At 41.6% G+C, this 24,354-nt stretch overlaps 1 protein-coding gene across 4 annotated transcripts in view; it reads right to left on the reverse strand.

The window, feature by feature from the left end:
* The window catches only part of PALLD (palladin, cytoskeletal associated protein), a 290,555-nt gene that overhangs the window by 20,476 nt on the left and 245,725 nt on the right, over window positions 1-24,354 (reverse strand). For all 4 annotated transcript variants that reach the window (XM_066573548.1, XM_066573549.1, XM_066573551.1 and 1 more), the window contains 5 exons: window positions 23,583-24,272; window positions 20,473-20,608; window positions 18,943-19,044; window positions 14,282-14,503; window positions 2,870-3,019 (listed from right to left, as the gene is read on the reverse strand). In XM_066573548.1, the coding sequence (XP_066429645.1) occupies window positions 2,870-3,019; window positions 14,282-14,503; window positions 18,943-19,044; window positions 20,473-20,608; window positions 23,583-24,272 (1,300 nt within the window). The remainder of the gene's footprint in view (window positions 1-2,869; window positions 3,020-14,281; window positions 14,504-18,942; window positions 19,045-20,472; window positions 20,609-23,582; window positions 24,273-24,354) is intronic.

Below are 24,354 nucleotides of genomic sequence, written 5' to 3' on the forward strand. Positions count from 1 at the left end.
AGTCCCATGCCAAAATATATAGATAGAGAAGAATAGGGGTCCCAGGACAAAGCCTTGAGGGACACAAACCGAGAGAGGGTGAGACATCTGAAAGTCATACACACGTCATGCAACGCTGATGTCCCATAAACCAGGACCAGGGGGTCTACATATACTCTTGCAGCCCAACTCATCTGGTAATAAAGCTGGTGTTACGTTTCTAAAAGCATTACACCAGAGAGTAAAATGGATGGCTATATACCAGTGTGATCATCTGGCATGTCTTCTTGTGGATGGGACATGCGAGAAGAACAGTGATCTTATACGCTAACCTGGGTGTATGTACAGAATATGTAGTATAAGAAAGATCTTCCTGCACGTTTCTGAACTGTAATAACATTTCTAGAACTTGGAGGCAAAGCAGGTCCCTCAAGCTGGAGAACCCAAAATAGGTCAACTCAAGCTGACCCCTCTTAAATCCTTGAAATTAAGTGGAAAAGGAGCAGCAGCCCTCCCGACAGCCAAGACCTGTAGCCTAGCAGCGTCAGAAACACAACACACATCTCATGTTTGTATTATTTGGTGCAGCAATGACAAGAGTTTATTTGCTTAGCATATAATCCTTTTTGTGTTTTTATCTTGGCACAAGTCTCTATGGCCTAAGCAGACACAGATTTCACGTCAGCTGATCTGTAATACTATATTCCCATCTCCGTTCTCTGCCGTCTTATGTCACAGAGGAATCATTTACTTAATATTTTTCTCATGGCAGTCAATGTCTGAGAGCTTAAGTAAATGTAACTCCCAGATTTGGGATTCACATTCAAGTGTTCAGCAAAACGAAGCAGTCATATAAAGTGCGTTATTAGACTACTTCACAGCAGCCGATGGAGGCCATGCCTTCTGGTACGGAAATCCAGTATTAGTGGAAATTACAGTGCTCGTTCTATGATGTTCCAGCACATAGCAAATTACTGTATTGTATATTATATACACTAACACAAAAATAAACCCAGTTGTATTCTACACCCTCTGCCTTCATCCTTTTGTTTTGGTTAACCCCAATCTGATTGGTTAAATCACTCTTTGACCTTTCTTACAATTATTAGCTCATTTCCAAATTATTAATTTCCATTCTATAAAGGACAAAAAAAAAAAAAAGACGAAGATGCCGAAGAACTAGGGCACGGCCCCCAGCATATTAGCCTTTTACTCCACACTTCTACATGAGCCAACCTAAACAACCAATCACTGTGAATCAGCCAACCTAAATAGCCAATCACCGTGAATGAGTAATTTCAAACAACCAATCAGGTTGCGAATGGTATGCATTTGGGGAGTAATATAGATATATGCCTCCCCCCTCGCCCCCCCCCCCACTTCTTACAAAGTATGTAGTTCTGTTGCAGAATTGACAAGTGAACTCCCTTGGGCCCAGTGCCCACGGACGTAAATTCTGCTGCAAAATTCTGCGTGGATTTCCACCGTTGCACGCAATCCTATGCAGACAGCCGCGATTTTGATTGCAGAACATCTGTGCAGTAACAAAATCGAGGCAACGGCACCACAGATGTGCCAGCTCTGCACATCGCAGAGCAGCGCGGGGATGCTGGATGGGTAAGCAAGAGGTCAATGCAGGGGCACGGGTCTCATCCCGCTGCGAGAATCTCGCATTGGGTATCCAACTCGGCCGTGGGCATGAGGCCTTAGATGTGCTATTTTAAATGGGTTTTGTCATTAAAAAAATTATCTAAAAACTTACCTATTCCTTCCCTGTCTGTCTCCTTATCACATCTTCTCCTGGTTGAGCTTCTCCAGTGCCCCAGGTCAGCTCACTGCAGGCTGGGCCCAGCTTGTTATGAGGGCTGCTTATCACAAATACCATCCGGCTGGGTCAGTGAAGGTCACATCCCTGTGCTGTAGCTTCACTGCCTAGGGAGGAATTGTATTCTATTTCAGAGACAGCTCGCATGAGCAATCTCTGAAGAAGATAGGCAGTCCTCCTGCTGGCCTGTGAGCTGTGACATAACCTACATTGGAAGACTGCCAACCAAATGTACATAACCTTACAGGAAGGAGAAGAATCAGGCAGCTGGAGGTGAAGTGAGCCCCCGGACTGCAGGAGAAGATAAGGGAGGTGAAGAGCTGATGGGGGAGGAATAGATAAGTAGAGCATTTTTCTTTTTTAGTGACAGAATCCCTTTAATCGACGGCTACCACTTCACAATCATTAAAGTTTTTAAACAGACATATGAATTTGTTTTGCTTGATTATTTCTAACAGTTTGTAGGGTTGAGAAAAAAAAAATTAAAAAAAAGACAACACACCCATCCAGTTCAGCTTATCCTGCAATGTTGATCTAGACTGAGGAAGGTAAATAATCAACCCCTATGTACCCTCATTTTAGGGAAAGCGTTCCTTTCAGACTCCAATCTGGAAATCAACATAATCCCTGGATCAGTGAACCATTCTCAGTAATCCATTAACCATAATTTGTAATACTAGAAAAAGGCATCCAGGCCCCATCTGTAGCCTTCACAAGTTCACCACATCCTCAGGCAGAGAATTGTATAATCATACTGCTCTTACAGTAAAGAATCACTTTACACTGATGTAGAAAATATAGATTGCATAAAATAGAATCATTATTGCTCATTATAGAAAAAAACAGTAATTTGAAATTAATCTCTATAGAGTATACAAATAGCCCAAACTATACGTGTAGCAGACAGACATCTTCATAAGAGATGTTCATTCTGAGACTACTACTTATGAAATAAACATTATCCACCACACCCATAGGTGGAAGATATAAGTTGCTGTGGTTGAAATGGCATGTGATGAAGATGAGTTCGTGTCGGAATGTGAGATGTGGCTTAGGTAACAATACCTGTGGGTTGGCAGCCATGATGGTATAGTTTCCATCGTCATCCAGGGCGGAGGCAGAGGTATGAAGAGAGCAGGTCCCATCAGGTTCATTCTGGATCCTGTAGTGTTCACTTCTTTTTGAGATTTGTTTACCATCTTTAAACCAATATATCTGTCGATACAGAGAGAAGGAGAAGCTTGTTACTGGAGGGCAAAGAGACGCATCAGCGCCAGGAAGCATATACAGACAACAGCTGTAGGTCTAGGCAGCTGCTCATAGACTCTTTTCTAGTCCAACATATCAAACAAATGAGCACACGGATCCAAAAGCCATTTTAAAACAAAGAAAAATGGATTTAAGCGCTGCCAAGAATGCAAATCTCTGAAAGGTTACAAGACATCCTCAGTTTGTGGGCATAACATGCATTCCACCCAAACGGTTCACGTGGCATGAAACACTAACAAAGAATCTGTACCACTTCAAAGAGAAGATTCCAGAAAACAGTGAGAAGGCTCCATTATGGCTGTGTCTTAAAGGGGTTACCTCACCAAAAACATTTATCCCCAGTAGTAAGATAGGGGATAAATGTATGATCACTGTGAACATGAGAATGGGACACCCAATTCTCCGTAGTGAATGAAGTAGCGGTGTGCATGCATGCATAACCATTGGTCAATTCATTTCTATCGACCATCTCCATATACAGTAAACAATGAGGTGGTCACATACGCAAACTACCCCTCCCATTCACTAGGGAAACTCTGGGTGTGCCATTCTCAAGATCCCTGGGGTCCCTGTGGTTGGACCCCCAGCGATCATCCATTTATCAACCATTTTTGTAGATTGGTGCTAAATGATTTTGGCTGAATAACTAACCCCTTTAATAAATACAGCATGGATAGGTGGCAATATGCAAACAGTTGTGTCTTGGGTCCAGCTGAGATCAGCATTAGCCATCTAGGTTATTGGGTCTCTATAATGGCTTGATATTTTCATAGGGTCACACAATCTCGATTACTAGACATTACGATATGAATTCCTGGTCATTGTTACAAGGCTTGCATAAAAAGTCTGACTTTGGCTTGAAGGAATGCTTCCTTCCAATAGGTGGCAATGTGGAGGTTTCATTCCATCTCCCTTATTTGCATATTACCCAGAGGAGTGTGCATGGCCATTTGAGTCTCCTCACTCACCATCTAGGTGCTCTCCCTAAGGAGTAAAGATAGCATTTCTTATACCGATATGACAGATGCCAAGTATGTCTAGAGATACAAATTGAGAAGTTCTCCGACATATTGACCTTTCACTTCTACTGCCAATGAGGTGGGCATAACATGCATTCCCACCCAAACAGTTTATGTGGCATGAAATATTAACAAAGAATTTGTACTGCTTTAAAGAGAAGATTCAGGAAAACAGTGTGAAGGCTCCATTATGACGATCTGCTGAATGTGCAACATTCAGGCCATAAACAAACAACTGAGTGCCTTTTTGTATAAGAGGTTTCTTGCCCAGCATGCTATATACAGTATATTATATTTCATACCCATCCTAGGTGCAACATTCACAAAGCCTTTTTCATATATAAAAACATGAACAGCACCTAAAATTAACCCCACACCCCTATTATAAAAACAGCTATAAAAAGTACAGCAGGTATGACTGCAGTTTTGATATCGAGTATCAGAGGTTTCCATCCCGCTGGTCATGTACTACTACTGTTGCTTTATAAAGCTGATGAATCATGTAATTGGACACAGATGAAAGCACAATAAATCCAGCATCTCTCGTACTTAGCTGTACCTTCCAAGCCCTCGCTGTATGAGAACATCGCTCACTCATTGTGTTTGCTGTACAGAACGTTCCAACAGAAAGACACCACATTATCAGTAATAGCCTGTAGGTAACAAAAGGCCTCTCCTGGTTGTTAGAGTGTCACTTTCAGAAATGCCTATTTATTTACAAGCCAAAAATCAAACAAACATCCTGTGTACTTCTATAGTGGAGACTTTCATCGTATTGTCTTCTGAGCCATGAAATGCTGTGATTGTAAAAACCAAAAGGTATTACCCTCCTCTAACCATGATCGTTGATGATCAGGATCAGCCATGAGGATCCTCATTCGACTTGTAATATCATTCAGCTGTGTCTACGCAATGCAAAATTGCAAAATTTCAGCTGCAGAACGCGACCCGAAACACTACAGCAATTTACAATATAATTACATGAAAGGGAGGGGGGGGGGGGGGGGGGGGGAGTGGTCAAAACCCCCCATAAACCTTCATTGCTGTTGACATCACACACCCCCACTCTCATGAGGAGATGTGCCACTGCCAAGGATTATTTTTCTGGCTGCACAGTTAAGACAGTCAGCTATCTTGGGGTACATTCAAATCCGCTGTAATGTATTAAAGAATTACAAATTCTGACTACCCACTTAAAACATACAATGAAAACAGACAAAGGGTGGTGCTCAGCATTTAACACCAATGAATGAGGGTAGCATAAATAAATGAACAGAACCAAAAATATATATAGAACCCCAATTCCAAAAAAGGTGGGACACTGTAAAATGTAAATAAATGCAATGATTTGGAAATCTCATAACCATATTTTATTTGCAATAGAACACAAATTAAAAAAGTGAGACATTTTTCCAAAAAAAAAAAAAAAGAAAAATAACCCATTTAGAAATTGATGGCAGAAACATATCTTACAAAAGTTTGCACAGAGTTTATGAAAGGCTGGAAAAGTGGTACTAGTAGAAAATTGCATCTCTGATGGTATGGGGTTGCATCAGTGCCTAGGATGTGAGCAGTTCAGCTTACTCATTTCAAAAAGGCATCATCAATGGTGAGAATTACATAGAGGTTTTAGAGGATACACACTTCCATCCAGAAATCTCTTTCAGAGGAGGCCTTGTATATTTCAGCAGGACAATGGTAAACCACATACTGCATCCATCACAACAGCATGGCTACACAGAAGAGTCCGGGGGCTGAACCGGCCGTCTGCAGTTCAGACCTTTCACCAATAGAAAACATTTGGTGCATTAGGAAATGAAAAATCCAGCAAAGACGACCTGGACTGTTGAGCAGCGAGAATCCTACATCAGACAAGAATGGGACAACATTCCTCTCCCAAAACTCCTGCAGTTGGTCTCATTTTCCAGATGGTTACAGACAGTTACTAGTCTTTCTATAACAATTAGGAAATTATAGCACCAGTGTTTCTAGTGGTGCAATACACCACACAGCTCTGCTACATGCGCACGTCACACACACCATCCACAGCTCTGCTACATGCACGTGACACACACAGTTGTACTACATACATTCGTCAGGCTCAGCTGGTTTAGGATCTGTGATGACATCACAGTCATGTGATCAGGGCGGAGCCAAGAGCTGGTGACTGATCGCATGACTGACATCATCATAGGTCCTGTCAGCGCATGGCTGCTGTCCATCTCTGCAGGTTTTAAATACAGTGATGTCACCATCATGTGATCAGGGGCGGAGGTCAGAGCCCAGGTGACTGATCACATGATGGTGACATCAGAGGTCTTGTCAGCACACGGCTGCTGTCAGGCTCTGCATGTTTTATGCTTTAGGACCTGCAATGATGTCACAGTTATGTGATCAGCGCCAGAGTATGTGAAGCACTCACTCACAGACAAGTGGTCGTCAGCCCTTTGAAGAGGGAATACTACACAATGGTAGACATGGCCCTGTCTGGGCTTTTGTTAGATGTGTTGCTGCCATCAATCCTTCTAAAAGGAGTACTTTTTTTTTTTTTACGTGGTAAAATGGCTCACTTTTTGATATGTGCTTTATTTTCTGTTGTGAATAAAATATGGTTACATAAGATTTCCAAATCATTGCAGTCTTTTTTTCTTTAAAATCGCAATAAGATGAGCGGAATCATTACCAACCAGATTGCAGCTTACTAAGACCCCAAGCAACAACCAAGGACCTGAGACCCTAACACGCCTTTCACAGTTTTATTAATCGCCCCTTGAGAAAGCAAAGTATTCCATTTGGAATAGGGTACATTTGCTGGTAAAAATTTGTCATACTTTGTATTATGAGCGGATAAATCCATTGGACGTTCTGTACATTCCCAGTGAGCATATATCATTTCTACAGCAAAATGGATACCTAAATGTAATGTAAACTATACGGCCAAGTATTACATATAGGAAGATGGCCCTAGCACCAAACTAGAATATTGTTCCCATATTGATTATGTGGGATTCTTTTATATGTCATTTAACCTTTTCCAATCCAATTTGTATCCTGGTTTTCCTAGGGAGCTTACTCTTTTTCTGCTGCTATACAACAGCGCTATATGCTGGCTAAAGCCAGTACTGCATGAGGTGACACGTTGGATAGGCTCCGACAGCAGAGAGGCTGGCAATATACAGTAAGAGAACCCCAACGGACGTCTTCCAACATCAGAGCTGTACCGCCTTAAATCATAAGGTCTTCAGACGTCAGACAGTGGATTGGAGAGGGTTAAAAAAAATGAAAAGTGTTTACCATAAAATATAATTTGTCATGTGCCGAGGTTTCTGTCCATCAGTTAGGGCTGCGACTAAGTTGTTACACTACCTGCCTGGCCTGTATTTTTACTGGGAGGCTGGCACCACTATATACACGCTGCAGTTTTGAGTAGATTCTGTACAGTTTACCTGCTGCGGTATAAGTTACATATGTACAGCACTTAGGATAGCTGTACTTGGGAGCGGTGTGCTCACACTTCGTAAGCCACAACCCATCTTTTAACCTTGGCCAGTATTTTTTGGTAAGAAAGACAGCAATCCTACCATCAATACAGAAAGAACTGATCATGGCAACGCCAAAACCATGAAGGGGGGGGGGGGGGGGGCACAGATAACATAGCTTCTAAAGACATACTTCTACTCTGCTAAAAGTTTACTTTCTAACGAAACTCAGATAAGTTACACCGCGCACTTAAATCAGTGAAAACCCTGTAAAGAGAACCATTTATCACCTCAAAATCTCCCTTGTAAGAGAATTTTATTTTTCTTTACTCCTCGTGTGATTGCAGCAGCATATACAATTGTTTAGGTACTTCCAGTTAAACGGTCTGTTAAATCATCTGTTAACAGGATTGAAATTTTCCTACTTATTTCATTGGCTATTTATTTACAGAAATGAAGGTTTTCTGCCTAAAAAAAAAAAAAAATGCACAGGGAAAATTCTTGTAACCATTACACACTGAATGGAAAAGACTGCGTAAAACTGACTTGGAGATTTTAATTTACTAAACTCAAGTGGAGCAACCAGTGTCAGGCAGTTGCTGCAAAGGCAAATAGAATGGGGTGCATGTAAAGAGGTCTAGGGGCGCATGACGAGCACATTGTTCTTCCCCTTTACAGACCACACACAGAATATTGTGTACAGTTTTGGGCACCGGTACTCAAGGAGGACATATAGTTTGAGCAGATTCAGAGACTGACAACTAAAGTTAATTAATAGAATGGGTGTACTACAATACCCAGGGCTTATCAAAAATTGAGGTTATTTAATTTAGAAAAAAAGATGGGTATGGAGCAACACAATAACTATGTATAAAGATATCAGGGTCAATCCCATCATCTATATATACCCAGGACTGTGACTGAAACAAGAGGGCATCCTCTTCATCTAGAGCAAAGAAGGTTTCTACACCAACATAGAAGGGGGTTCCTTACTGTAGAGCAATGAGACAATGGAACTCTCTGCCTGAGGACGTGGTGATGGTGAACTCATTAAAAGGAGTTCAAGAGGGGCCTGGACGACTTTCTTGAGTGCATTACTACTACCTGTTATAGCCACTGATAGCATTAGAGGGGTTGTTGATATAGGGATTATTTTGACTGCCAGTTTGGAGTCGGGGGGGAATTTTTTTCCCCCTAAAATGAGGAAAATTTACTTCTACATCATGTTTTTTTTGCCTTCCTCTGGTTCAACATTGCATGGTAACATGCTGAACTAGATGGACATGTCTCTTTTCTGCCGTACACATTATGTTACAATGCTTGTCTATGATAGCGCAGTGTAAATATCAGATGCTCTAGATTAAAACCAGTAAATAAAATCACATGGTCCCTGGTTTATCCTCATTTTTCAAGCATTTGATCCTTCAGCTCTTATCGTACTAGGTTGTTGGCATCGGAGCTCCCAATATGCATTGACCTCTGCTAACAAGCAGCCAGCATAATCCTGAGGTAAGCTTTGGGTATAGGAAACATTTTAGCATATTATGTATGGAGATTATATAATCACATCAAACAGATACTACTTGTCTTACATGCTTAGAATTAACTATTAGGATTCTGTAGCGCACGTCAGACGTGTCCAAACTCCGCTTGGATGCCAATAGTTACTTCTGGAATGTCTAGCATATTGTCTAATAAATAGGTTGCTATGAGACTGTTGCTGTTTCTGTAAAGTGTACTGGAGCTGCGATCTGCCAACCCTAATAATTTTCTCAAGGATCCGAAATATCCCTTTATGACATTCATTGATCTCAAGTTTCTAAAGTGTAATGTGGAGAGAAGAGAAGAAAGGTCCCATTCAGTGCAAGTAAAAAGGCTGCAGAATAAATACTGGGCGCATTTTTCTCCCACACCGCCGACTATTCTAAAACGGAACATTAAACATTTATTAAGGAGAATGGCCAATATACTCCATCTTCCAAATACAACATGCTCTGCAAATTAGAAAAACTAATCCTTAAAAATACAATTTAAAAAATAGCGCACATTTTTACGGATAACAATAGCAATGGTTTATTTGTACAAAATCTGGTTTATTTTTATACTCCATTAGCCAAATATCTCTATACTTAGAACTGGTTCCTGGGGGTACGTGAAAGGCCTTCTTTTGTTAAGGGACATACTTCCAGGCATTGAGGTATTCATCTGTGGTATGTGAGCTTACACTGCATTTATTGTCTGGGTACGGTCTTGTACATGTAAGATATGCATTCCTCCCAGTGATTAATACACTACTATTTCCAGGTACAGCAAGCCTACAATATAGGCCAATATCCTATTACTAAAACATATAGAACATACTAGAGCATCATCACAGTAAATAGTCACTAAAACCCAACTTCTTGTAGTATATATAAAAAAAACCTGTCGAGTCCACTTGATTTCAGTGCCAGAAATAATGTTTGCGTCTTGCCAGTTCACCATGTGCTTCCAAGGAATAATGCTTGAATAGAAAATTGCACTGGTAAATGCTATATGTATACACACAAAAGTCCCCAAAATGACAGAAATATAAGGAAAAACCATATAACATTTCTACCTATATTTGTTACTCAAAGTAGTCTAGACAGCCCAGATAAGGATGAGCCTACAAAATCCACACCAAGATACCCTAGTAAAGGCCTACATAAATATGTCATGCCAATGCACTTCTCCCTTGTGGGTTCAATCAGAACATAACAGAATACACGGAGGTACATAGTAAAAGAGTAATGCCATAAAAGTAGTCTTATAGTTATGCATTTAAAGGGGATTTCCAGGGAGAATACTACCGATGACCTACCTTCAGGATAGGTCATCAATAGTTGATTGGCCAGGGTCCGTCTGCAAATACATAGAGGTCGGAGCGAAAGCAGTGGATGCCTCGTGCCGAGCTCTGTAGTGGCCGCCGCGTGTAACTGCAGGCACGGCTCGCATTGAAATAAACACGAGCTGTGCCTACAGCCCTGAGGAGAGGTCATAAGTAGTATTTTCCCTGGAAAACCCCTTTAAGTAAAGAAAGTTGTGCATGGAATAGGGATTGGCACCTTTCTAGTTTAAAACACAGAAAATAAAATGTGAGAAGATTCTGGTTCCTAAAATAGAATTGATCCTAGTTTGCAAGTCATACCAAAAGAGTTGAAGTAAAGGGCAGGAGAACCATATATGTAAATGCGTGCCTTTTGTTTTGAGACACCGCCAATAGAGTGAAGAATAGTTTAGATCTATTTTGTTAAGTTCGGGGGTTTTGTACCATCTTGATATGATCTTGTAGTTTAGTTCCTGAAAGCGCGTATATATATTAAGCTTGAGTGTGAGTTTTGTAAGATTTGTTTCACTTCTGGAGAGAATGATATATCTAAAACTTTCTCCCAACTAGCTACATAGGAGGGTGTTTCTTTGTTGTACAGAAGGGTTCTATTTTAGGAACCAAAATTACTTATTACCCCAAAACTATTTCTATTAAATTTGAATCCAGCTATCGGCAACATGGGAAAGAAAAACTTGCTTCCATTCCTCATAAACGCCGACAAGGTATTAATTCCCAGACATTGGAAAGATACAGATCCCCCCCGTCATTCAAGAGTGGAACACTGAGCTGAATACCATGAGCAGCTATGAAAAAACTAGATGCCTCCGAGATGAGAATCTGGATAGATATCTGGAGACTCGGAGTAAATGGCTATGATACAAAAACAGACAGAATCTCTTACCTAATAGCAACGCATAAGCCTACTAATGACAAACCACTCTCTCGATTGTAAGGAAAAGGGGGAGGGAAAAAAAAAAAAAAAAAAAGAGGGAATTTTTGCCACCTGACTACATTCAGCATAGATGTACTTTCTATTACAATTTAAATATTGTATGCCATTTGGATAATTAAACAGAATCGTCCACTTTTAATTAGTTATTCTAATAATGCTCTGCATGTTCGCAGAGAAACTGTTTCTTGTTTTTCTTTCCCACATGCTTCCCGGGTTTTGATCCGGATAAGTGGATTTCCCTTTTTTCTTTCTGTACCCACCCCAAAATTTAAAAATAAAGAATTTATACAAAAAAAAAAAAAAAAAAGTGAGAAGATTCACTAGAGAACTTTTTTGCCATTACCTTTTACAGGACAATACATGGAATGATGAACTACACATAAGCACCGCGGTGGTCACAGTTTTCCAAAGAAGCAGTCCATTTCCAAAATAGCTTAAAGGGTTTGTCCAGCCCCAAAAGGTTTTTTTGAAACCTCCACAGTGTGTTGGAAAAACAAAGACCATACTTGCCCCACCGATTCCCCACCGCTCTCTACTTCCTGCTGAAGTGAGGTCACAGACACCAAGTACATGTGACTGTTGCAGTAAAATCACTGACTCACTTCATCTAGCGATTAGCTGCATGTCCCTGTGTTGGAACGTCAGTCAAGCGGTGGCAGGAAGGGGAGTGTAGTGGGTGACCAGACATTAGCGGTATGGGAGCTGCAGGCAGGGCATCGGGTGAGGGGAATAAAATAATAAAAAATATTAATAATTATTCTTAATTATTATATTCACCACACTGGATGCCCTGCCTGCAGCTCCTATAAACAGTTAGATGATAAAAAAACAAAAAAAAACAAACACAAAACACAATTAAAAACCACCACTAAAAATGCCTGTGAATACGTCATGAAAGGCAAACTGAATTCATGGAATTCATGGCACAAGCATTGAAAGGGATTCTGTTATCGGGTTCATGCTGCCCGAACCACAGACAGCATGTACCGGAGACAGGGATGCCAGTTTCCATGTGGGTGTTTTTTTCCCTGCAACACTACCATGTTTTAGAATAAATACATTTTAAAGTTTGACTCTGAACCGGAGCTCCGAGTCATGGGGGCGGGCCACATCGGCCTCTTCCTGCCCGCTGCATGAAGACTGACAGCTCTGTCCCTGCTTGTATATAGGGAGAGCGCTTTGAGTCTTCAATCAGCACGTGTGAAGAGGCCAGCGTGGCCCGGCCCCATGACTCGGAACTCCGGTCCAGAGTCAAACTTCAAAATGTATTTTTTCTGAAACGCTGTAGTGTTTCAAACTAAGGCCGGTTTCACATGGGCTACAAAAATTGCACGATTTTGTGGCGATGCAACTTTGCTACAAAACACATGTATGTGAAGCTCATGGTTTCTTTCATATGAGATGTTTTGTAGTCTGAAAGAGCCCATAGAAAAACCATGGGCTTCACATACATGTGTTTTGTAGTAAAGTTGCATCACTACAAAATCGTGCGATTTTGTAGCCCGTGTGAAAAAGGCCTAAAACACCAATGGGAAAACGGGTGTCCTTGTCTTTGATTCATGCTGCCCATGGCTTTGAGATTGAATGAAACTTTGTATATGTGATTGCAACATTGATACAAGCAAGCGACTACGATATCAGACCAAAAGGATAATTTACTGTGGAAAACTGAACCCTTGAATGGAGGCTCTAGTTCCCTGATATACTATCTCTAGGTTGGATACAAGATGTGATGCGGGCGGGCATGGAGGCTCTAGTATCCTGTTATACTACCTCTAGCTTGGATACAAGATGTGATGTGGGCAGGCATGGAGGCTCTAGTACCCTGCTGTACCGCCTCTAGCTTGGATGTAAGATGTGATACAGGCAGGCACGGAGGCTCTAGTACCCTATTGTACCGCCTCTAGCTTGGATACAAGATGTGATACAGGCATGGAGGCTCTAGTACCCTGTTGTACCACTTCTAGCTTGGAACCAAGATGTGATACGGGTGGGCATGAAGGCATACTAGGGTTCTGATATGGCATCCTGCGGCATATCAGTCCTCATTTGCTGTAACTGAGTGTTTAGATTGTACAAACTCAAAGACTGTCATAGTTGGCATCCAAGTTGGTCCCATACATGTACTATTGGCGATAAATCTGGTGACCAGGCAGCCACGGCAGTATGACAATGATGTGGGGACATTCCTGTGACCCCCTTGTGTATGAGGCCGAGTATTATCCTGCTGGAAAATACCCTGCCATGAGGTGCAACACATGTGGCTGCTGGATTTCCTGAACATATCACCGATCCCCTATTGTTCCTTATACCACTACTTTGAGTAGGCAACCATTGTATGTGATGGCCCCTCAGACCATCACACCAGCAGTGGGGGCAGTGTGCACTCCACAGCAAAGGCAGGATTGAGATGCTCACCCCTTAGGTCCCCAGACACGAACACAGCTGTTTTCAGTGCCCAAACTAAACCTAGATTCAGCACTGAAGACAGCATGGTTCCACTTTGTAGAAGTTGAGTTTCATCGTTCACGACACCACTGAAAACTGAGGCGATGGTGGATGGGTGTCAAAGGCACTACATGTAATGTGTGCCGTTAGACCAAATGTCCTTCAGCCAAGTTCCTGGAAATAATTCCGACAAAAGAACCTGTAATGATGGTGCCACCTGTCTCTGGATGGGACTAGGGATCTGGGGAAGGGGTGGGGTAAATGGATGGCAGAGATTCACCATGAATAGTTATTAATTTCCAATTTTCCTGCATTTTCTTCTTTATTAAGCTATATAAGCAATCCGACCCCAAGCCGGCAAGTCCAACCCCTTGTATCTTAGCAAAAAATTAATTTTGAAGGGAGGTCACACTACAGATTTGTGACTTGGCCTGTGCAGGGCAAATCCTAATTCCTTACCTTTGGCTTTGGATTGCCAGTCACCTTGCAGGTAAAAGTAGCAGGCATCCCTTCAAACATCTTGTAATGCTTCAATTTTGTCTCAAACTGAGGTGGAGTGCCGTCCTCTACAAAGTCTTCTCCGTGCTCCACGTCTTCATCGTATTCTTCAACAGGAGACCGCTCAAGGCGATATTCTATTTCACTGATGAGTCTCTGCTCAAAGCTGGACACTTTGTATTCCTGCCAGATGAAAACAAAAAATGTTTGCTGAATATTCTTACCATTATTTCACACGGTTTTTCCTTCATATTCCTGGTACAAGCCAGAAATAAAACAAAGTTTAGAGCAACACCTGAGTTCCACTATCCTACGGCTTCACTCGTTCTTCTGCCACAACCTATACACTCATTCTGAAAAATATATAACCAGCAGAGCTTTTTATTACATCCAACACAGCAATCCGTACAAAGAATAACCTGCAGGCGTCTCATAAAAAGCATGTGCAAAATTTTACAAAAAGGAACAAAGATACATTGCCGACATTCACATTTAGTCTCCACACCTCAAGGATAATTTGCTTTCTCTAGGGGGATGGCCGGAGTGAAATATTATTGTGCAAATACATCAGTCTAAGTATTTATGGGCCCATAAACATCACATAAAAACCCAATGTTGTAGTGTTATCGGTCAGCCCAGGAGACAGAAGCCGCCTGAACACCATATTGTTTCATAGGCATAAGATGATCTGAAAGGCTTCTCTCTGGGGTCCTATAGTACATCTTATTTTAAAGTGGATTTATGATTTTTCTCTTTTTTGGAGCAGAGTAAAAGAATGCACAAGCAGACCAACACAGAGTTGCAGAATGGCTGTGAGGATACAATGTGGTACTGCGTGTAAATCATAGTGAAGCATAATGTGGTATTTCAAGTCATTTCTAAAGACACTCCATTACAAATAGATGATGAATCATTCTAAAAAAATTTTTTCTCTTCTTATTAATTCCTGCAGCTATATTTTTAAATGTGCGAGTATGATGTGTGGATATTGGTAAGAAAAAAAACAAAAAAACAAAACCCTGTATCTCTCATGCTGCCAGTGTCATAGAAGAACTACCAGTTTACATGGGCAGATAGTCAATTGGTTTTTTAGCCAAGCTAAAAATCAAGTGACTCAGACAAGTAAGCGATTTCTTGCTCCGTGTCCTGTCATTGTAGTGTGTAAACAGGACCCAAATTTTCTGTTTCCAGCGATTTTTCAGGCAAAAGTAGCTTAAGTTATAAAGGTCTGTCTCTTCCACAAAACAAAACCCTGAGTGGTCTATAGAGACTTCCCTGTAAATGGGTAAAAGCTTCTAGAAAAAAATGGAAAGCAAACAGATTAAGGAAATATTTTGTAGAAGGAGACAACAGAATTAACAACTGAAGGGCAGTGATCGGTGCAGAAGGAAGTGAAGACCAGCGGTGAATGGGGCACTGGTGGAATTGGAGCAGTAGACGGCCGAGTGAGTCAAGTTTGGCCTCCTAATGTTTTCCCCACCACTCTGACCTGGTTTGAATGGTTTTTCTTGCTAGGTAACCCCTTTAATGAGTTACAAAAAATGGTTAACTGGCATGAAACTAGCACAAAGATGAAATCTGACTGTGCAGGCTGCAACTTACCAGTAAAAATTTTTATTTTGGGGGGCTATAATATGAATGGCTGTACATTTACAATGTATGGTAAAGTTTTATTCATATATTAGTACAAATTACATCTTCCATGGGAAAGAAACTTTGTTATTTAGTTATCAGCAAGTCTATAAAGCAATGATTCCCAACAAGGGTGCCATGGCACCCAGATGCACCTCAATAGTCCGCCAAGGGTTCCATGACATTCCCACCTACAGAATCAGAATAATCAGCAGCAATAGGAGGCAGGCAACACAGTGCAACTGTGCATCATGGGTAGAGCTTGCCCGCGGTGCTCTCTCTCATTCTACATCCCATAGTGCTAATCTGATCATGACACTATGGAAAGTGGAAAGAGAAGAATGCCACAAGCAAGCCCCACTCATGACGTACAGTCATGCTGTCACACCTGCTGCTATGTCAGAGTGGAGCGCTTCCATTCAGGAAGATGGCCATGCATGTCAGATATCACTTACCCTAGAAATTATATAAGAATGTGTAAGAGTAAGCTTAAACAGCTCTCACCTCTGAGCGAGAGCTTCAAGCACATGCATGCTTGCTGGGGTAAGAGGAGAGAGACTTTTGGTCAAAAGTATACAGCAGAGTTGGAGAAAAAGAGGTTTGAGAGATTGTGAAGCTCTGGATGTGTTCATTCAGCAGCATAGAGGCATTTTTAGCAGTCTTAGATTTTTATATAAACGGTTAGTGTTGGGCGAGAGGTGCGCTACCACTGCAACTTGGGGGCTACACACCATTTTGTTTGCTTACTCAATCAGTTATGTAGGCAATACATTGGAAAAAAGTCCTGCAGTGGGACAATCCCTATTGTAGAGGGCTCACTGTGATTGTGATTTATCGTATGATGTAGTAGTTTAGTGCTTGGAAGTTTAATTTAATGCACCAAATTTAATGCACCAAATATGACCATATTGATACTCTGATTATGGAGCACATAAGGCATATCTAATAGCTTACAATAACAAAAGGCATTAGTAAGTTGGATGTGGAAGGACTAGTACAGTACGTACATAGCCATAAAGTTTTCTAACTAGAAACTGATGATAAAAGTTATTATTTCTATGTCCCCTCCATATTTTAGGTCTACCATTTTTGTCATTTACATTTGTGTCACACGGCAATTCGCCTGCATTTTGAACGGTTGTCGAAATTTTGTCTATTGCTCTCTATAGATTACACTAAGTTTTATGAATTTGCTTTACAAGACTGAAGATTATCACACTCTAAATGGTCATTTTAGAAAGACTCCTTGCAAATATATAAAACAGTTCCAGTGAATATAGGTGGATTTGAATGGGCACTCAAAAGCATTTAGTGAAACTAAGTAAAACCGTAGCGCCATGCAATTACATCATAGCATGCGTGATAAGTACATAGTGAAGAGTGATCCTTTCTTCTCACACATAGATTTTCAATTACTACTTCTGTGACATAATTACCTATTACCTTACCTTAGGGGCAAAATACAGACGGCTACACAAAATACAGTCAATGGCAATCACATGTTAAAACAGCCCAAATCAACACAATGTAAAGTGTTTAGTGAGAGTCAAGATCCGTGTAAGTGCAGGGATGAAAGAGAGGGGGATAGTAACCTTCTGCAAGTCAAGAGGGTTCTCTATAGAAGCGTCAAGAGAGGAAACAGAGGAAACTTCCTGCAACGGTAGAAAAGAAGGTGAAAGCTTGTAGAATGGAAATGGTTATTGTACCGCCAACATGTTCTTCCTCTACGGAGATCACCATTTTGCACCAAAGTGTCATAGGACTTTAACTTACTATGGGAATTATTAGGACTTTTCTCATTAACCAATAACCATAAGTCTAAGAGCCCTAGATGTAGACCACTCATCCAACTTTCTAGCGAAATGAATGCCTACCAACAACTGAGCGCCAATGTGTTCGCTAAGCTTATGGTGGATATCCTCTTTTTCCTCCTGAAAATTAACGTCTGGCGGGATCAGCAGGTGCCAGACACACACATTGGCTTGTTGAGCAATTTCCTATAAAAATACCAGGATCTTTCTATTGGGAACTGTTTAAAACAAACTGTTATATCGTCAATGGTAGTACTGCAGAAGATTACACCTAAAGCAGAGGAGGTACTTATGCGCCTTATATATTTTCCACACCAACTAGCATTTAAGATGTGTGAAATACAAACTACTGTATGTTAAGATAAAAACATGTGGCTTAAGCCTTTGCAATCCAATTTAGGATTCAGGGTTTCCTAGGGGGCTTTCTCTATCTGCCATTATACAAATCGCGCCATCTGCTGGCTAGAGCCAGAAGTGTAGTATGTGACATGCCGGAGAGGCCCCGACAACAAAGCGGCCGGCAATATATAGTAAGAATACCCTACTGGACATCTTCCAACATCGGAGCTGCATAGGCTTCAATCAGAATGTAGGAAGAGGTCAGACAGTGGATTGGAAAGGGTTAATACCAGTTTATGTGCCTTTCGGTAGCAACAATGCACACCATAAGAAACTTGGAGCCAAGGCCATTCCTATATAAGCATGGCGGACTTTGTTTTGGAAAAACAAGACATGCACACAGGTACAAATCAATGCTCTAAAATGCACATTATGGATGTAGAATTCACATTTAGCACGAGTGCAGTCACCGATGGAGCCGTAACGCCCTTCCATAGAGTCTCAATCCATTAATACATTACATTTATTCACTGCGAACGACGTGCCTTATCTGCTGCTGGTTTCAGTTATTTGAGTGATTTATTGATTTAAAGCTTCCCTGAAATATTCGTTCCTTGTTAATTACCCTTCTGCGGACGCAGTCACGTTGCACTTGGAATGCGGGGAATGTTGTTTTTATTCTTGCCAAAGCACACTTTAGTGATAATGTATGCATTTCCTAGAGGTGTCGTATCGGCAGAACAGACGAACTCTCCAGAAAATATTAAGAGGTTTATGGCAACAAAACTTCTAGCTGATAATCTTCCAGTGAGCAGTTTTAAAAACCGCAGATATCTGTACCTGTGAATTCAAGTCATCCTCTGGCTCCTGAAGGTTAAAGACCGTTGCTGCATTGTCAGCTCCAAGCAACCGTCGGGCCATCTTCTCCTCATATGTCAATTTCTAAGAAAAAGATAGAGAGAAGTTGGATTAACATTCTGTTTTAGATTTATTTTACACCTGAAATCATGATGCCATGAAAATGAAATATTATAGGCAGCCAGAGCCAAAAGTAACTTCATTCTAGTTGATGGAGGGGTGTCCTGAGCAGTGGATTTCCCTCTCGGATGTCCACATGCCCTAATAGGATATCTTCACAAGACCATCCCTTTAAAGCAACTCTCTGGTCACAAGACTGAAAAAGGGTGGGAGGAGTAAGATTAACCGTGGCCTTCTGTTTCTACCAGTCTGCTGCAGTTTCGCTGGTTCCCGGGCCCCCAAATCAATCCTTTAGGACAGCGTTCCCCAACTCCAGTCCTCAGGGACCGCCAACAGGTCATGTTTTCAGGATTTCTTCAGTATTGCACAGGTGATGTAATTATAGCCAGTCCTCAGACATTGCCACAGGTGCTCTTACCATAGGATATCCTAAAAACATGACTTGTTGGTGGTCCCTGAGGACTGGAGTTAGGGACCCCTGATCTAGGATGACCACAGTGCTTTGATGACCATACAATGCACACTGTGGATTTGTAGCACATCCGTATTATAAAGGCACTATACCCTGTTCTCCTATTAGCCAGCATTGCCCAATCCAAAAGCAATGTGAAGTGCCTCAGAGCAGCGACGAACAGTGTGCAACTTACATGTACAGTTCAGCCATCATAAAAAAAAGTGGGGCCTGGAAACCGGCAGAGCTGCAGCATAGCGGCCCAAATGGAGGGGGACTGGTAATATTAGCTCTGATCCTAGAATAAATTTTGGCCCCAGGATTGTTTACACTTTTTCTATAACTATTTTAAGCCAACTCTGATTGTAATTTAGCAGCATCAAACATGTGGCAGGACCAGCTACATTTCTGTTCATCTCAAAAGGTTAAAGTGTTTGTCCAGTTACAGACAACATTCCTCCTATACCACCAACTGTGCTAAAACAAAAAGGATCAGGATGTACCCCTTGCTTTCCACTTTAATCCAGAGCAGCAGCCTCGCTGTGGTCCCAGTGTTTTTAGTGGCAGAGGACATCAGTAGAAGTCAGCCAACTGCTGCAGCCTCCGTCCACACCCATTTCCATGGCATTATCACTCACATCATGGGTACCAGGACGCCAGGAGATCAAAACAGTGACGCTGCAGCCTCTGATAGTTGAGGCAGATGACGTTAGTGTAAGTCCCCTTACCGCTGCAGCAAAACACCAGGACCACGGTGGGGCTGCAGCACTGGATCACAGCGGCAGAGGGAGGCAAGTACTAATCCTTTTATTTTTGCACAGTTGGTAGTATAGGAGGAATGGTGTTTGGTAACCAGACAACCCTTTAAAGAGATTTACCAAGATAGCATTCTGCATAACAGCATTGGAAAATCAGAAAGCGGAAGATCATCATAATAGTACCGGTTGGCCGTTGTTTAGGAGTTCCTCTTTGAAGCGAAGCTTTCTCTCCAGATCTTGAATGACTGCATCTTTTGTTCCCTGAATCTCCTCATCAGATGCTATACGGGCAGTCCGGCCAACCTTCTTTGGGAAGCCCCTAACAGAGGAAACCATTAAATGAAAGCAGTCTACCAACATTTTTTGACGGACTTTCATACATTCAACATTAGCATTATAAAAAAATGCCAATTTCGTGATATGGCACTATTCATATGTCACAGTAAAGCAGCTGAACTACCAGAGGAGGACCCACTCTATTAGGCTGGGGTCTCACATGGGGGAATCCCGACGGAAATCTCGTGTTTTGGCCACAGTGAAAAACTGAGATTTCTGCTGGGAAAGAGCTGCTTCAAAACCCGCGGAACTTAGCCACGGGTTTTGGAGTGGCTTGGCCGCACGCTTTTCCGTTGTGGCCGGTGCTCCCAACAGAAAAAACTAAAATAAATTTGACATGCTGCGGCTGGGGAATCCGCGCCTCAGCGCTGGCTTTGTCGTGACGGATTGGCCGTCCCGTGTGGATGAAATATTTGACAAATCTCGTTCACACAGCTGGCCAATCCCAGGATTAGCGGCTGCAGGCAGACCTGCTGCAGCGAAATTCTGGACGGAATTTCCGCAGCAAATCCGCCCTGTGTGAACCCAGCCTAAAAGTTGAGACATGTAATGCATGTCTTTCAGCTATGAAGGACCACCAGTATCCCGTGTATTCATTTTACTTGCAGTGGTGAGGAGAGGGAAGGGGTGTCCAAATTTAGAGCTAGAATGTAACATTTTAATATTCCAGATTTCTCATTCCCGAATCCCATATAGGTCACCCAATAACTCTATAATTGCCACTTTCACAATATTAGAGTATAATAATAAACATTTGCAATATTTTTCCATTACTAATTTTCAAGGCTTTGACTGACCAGCATGTTTTCCTTAATCCAGTTTCCCTAAGGGAACTAGTGGAAAAATGAATCATATCCAAGTTTAAAAAAGGAATTGTGCCTTGGAGATATCAGATACTGATAAAAAAACGATGCACTGGCAAAATCAGACAGAAGGGAGACTGAAAAGGCGCCAAGCACAGTGTGGAGAATTAGTCTATCTAGTATTTACACTGCAGCCACAAAGAATTTCAAGTCTTCCTTTGAGAAATGGGACATTACATGTGATACTAACTATCACTAGCTTCGTTTCCCCTTGCCATTGGCAGCTGGAATTAGTGTAACCAAATCCAGATTTCTCTCAATACACATTTCAAATTCTTTGCTGGTTACATACTGATACAGTCGATAAGGCTTCCAATTTTGCTTTAAAAACTTTTTCCTTCAAAATTACTGAAATTCTAAATGGCTTATGAATCTGTATTAGTAAATGAAGACGGGGCTCAATTGGTATGATCATAAGGCGAAAGGATTATGCTTCAAAGGAGTATTTGCTTAAACCAGTCAACAGTGTTGGCGATCCTACTGCCCTGTGTCTGTAGAGGATTGCCAAGTTACAATAACAGACAGATTTCTAAAGTAGTTTTTGCCAGAAACTGTCATTTTGAATAGTGAATAAGCCCCAATGATTTCATATTACATAGTTGTTTTTCCCCCCTTTAACCCTTTGCAATCCAATTTTGGATTTAGGGTTTCCTAGGGGGATCTTTCTCTTTCTGTCATTTTACAAGGGCACCATCTGCTGGCTAGAACCAGCACTGCAGTATGTGACATACCGTAAAGGCAGCCCCCTTCCCCGACAACAGAGCGGCCAGTAATATACAGTAAGAATATCCTGCCGGACATCTTCCGACATCGGAGCTGTACAGGTTTCAATCAGAATTTTGGAAGACGCCAGACAGTAGATTGGCAAGCTTTAAAACTCAAGGCAATAGGGGTTGCATGAAGATGGCTGAAAGTGTAGCACATTCGTGGCACAATTATTTTGATAGCCAAGATATCTAAGAATTTTTAGCATCTATGTTAAGACAGTGTATTCAGGGTACCTAAAAAAATGTGGAAACACTCCATATAGTTTGAAAATGGTTTGGAAGACCAATTTGGCACATTAGCTGCAAGAGAAAGAGGAAATCTATGAGGCCAGGTCACCAAAATGACAGACATTTTGAATGCAGCCATCTTGAATTCAACTCAGATTTTTTTTCCAATTCGAAGGTAGGCGTGCAATATATCAAACTGGCAGAGGATGCCACCAGTAAAACAGTCGTGCGATTCATTAGGATATAACCATTTGTACTCATGTTTCCTCAGTACGGGGAAGGTGAATGATGGCGTTATCTCAAGCAGAACATGTTGAAATCGTCCTCAGTCAGGTGTTGCAGCATTTGCAATTTATAAGGATCCATTTATACACAGGCAAAATTTGCTGTAAGGAGGCACAGCTAATCCCACATTCTTGAGACAGACGAGTGCTACATTGTGGGCTCTCGCTAAACGAGGCCAGAACAGCGGTTGCTGATGCTTCATCAGTAATGGTTTTCAGACAACCAGATTCTGGTTCATCAACTACAGAACCGGTTTTTCGGAATTTAGAAAGAAATTTGGCAACTGCACTGTTGGTAATGGTAGGTCTATTTGGTTGGCATTGATTGAAATCTGCTGCGACGACACGTGTACTTTGTTGACCTGACACGGGAATGATTTCAACATGTTCTGCTTGAGATATCGCCATCAAACACATTGCATGTAATGAAGGAAAACAACTACGTTAACATAAGAACAAACAGTTCTATTAAAATGAAGCACACCGTTAATTTTCTGGTGAAATACGCTGCCAGTTTGACATATCACACACCTACCTTTCCATTGGAAAAATTAGAGTTGAACACGAGATGGCAGTATTCAAAATGGCTGTCATATTGATCCATGGACTTTTAGCTTATCCCCTTACCTCGCAGCTTGTATGCAAAATTCGATCACCGTCTGGCAAACTGTTTTCATTCTATATGAGCGTTTCCACGCTTTTGAGACACCCTGTATACGACTTATATTAGAATTACAATTAAATAGTTTCAATAGTTGCAATGACATAGTTACATCTTTAAACATAAGAAGAATAATGATAGAATATAAACTTACGGTGGCATGACACCTTTTGGAAGTCCTAGCTCATTAAATGAGGCCGGTAATGGCTGGGATGGCAGCATTGAACTAAGGTAGGCTGCAGGGCTGTGGCCCGAATTAGATCCTCTTGTAGTTGGAGAAAGACATGGACTGTATGATGATGAAGAACCGGAAACTGGAAGTGGAGGAGGTGGGGGAGGAGGAAGCGGAAAATGATCTTGACTACTATAATTTGCAGTAGGACTCATGACAGGAGGTGGTGGAGGAGGTGGAGATGATGATGTAGGAGACCAAAATTGTTCCCCTTCTGGAGGAAATGGATGGGAGAATGGCGGCACTGGAGCTTTACCCAACTGTTTCTGAGGAGTTGATGTTGGAGATGGGAGGCTGGAGGTAGAGGACCCAGAAGATGGTGTGACAAAGCCTGGGGTAGAACTCATGTTCTGAGCAGCAATAAACTGTTTAGGTCGAGCGTAGTTGAAGGAACTTGCTGGTTGCATTGCAGGGGAACTGTGAGAATTCAGAATGCTCATTTGTGCTGGTGAAGAGAAAAACTGACTGGCCTCTAGCTCCTGGATGGTAGGTGGTGGGGGGAAAGATGGTGAAGATGGTGTACTATGTTGAAGGCTTGTTTGATGTTTCAAGGCAGCAGATTCTTTTTCTTGACGTATTTGATTCTGTAGCTGCAGTAACGTCTGAGAATCCCTGGGTAAATAAGAAGAAACAATATATGAGCAGGACAATGGTATGTACGGCATTTGAGGACTGCAAGTTCGTATTCATGGGA

Source organism: Eleutherodactylus coqui, chromosome 7 (assembly GCF_035609145.1).
Source record: "Eleutherodactylus coqui strain aEleCoq1 chromosome 7, aEleCoq1.hap1, whole genome shotgun sequence".
NCBI classification, from domain to species: domain Eukaryota; kingdom Metazoa; phylum Chordata; class Amphibia; order Anura; family Eleutherodactylidae; genus Eleutherodactylus; species Eleutherodactylus coqui.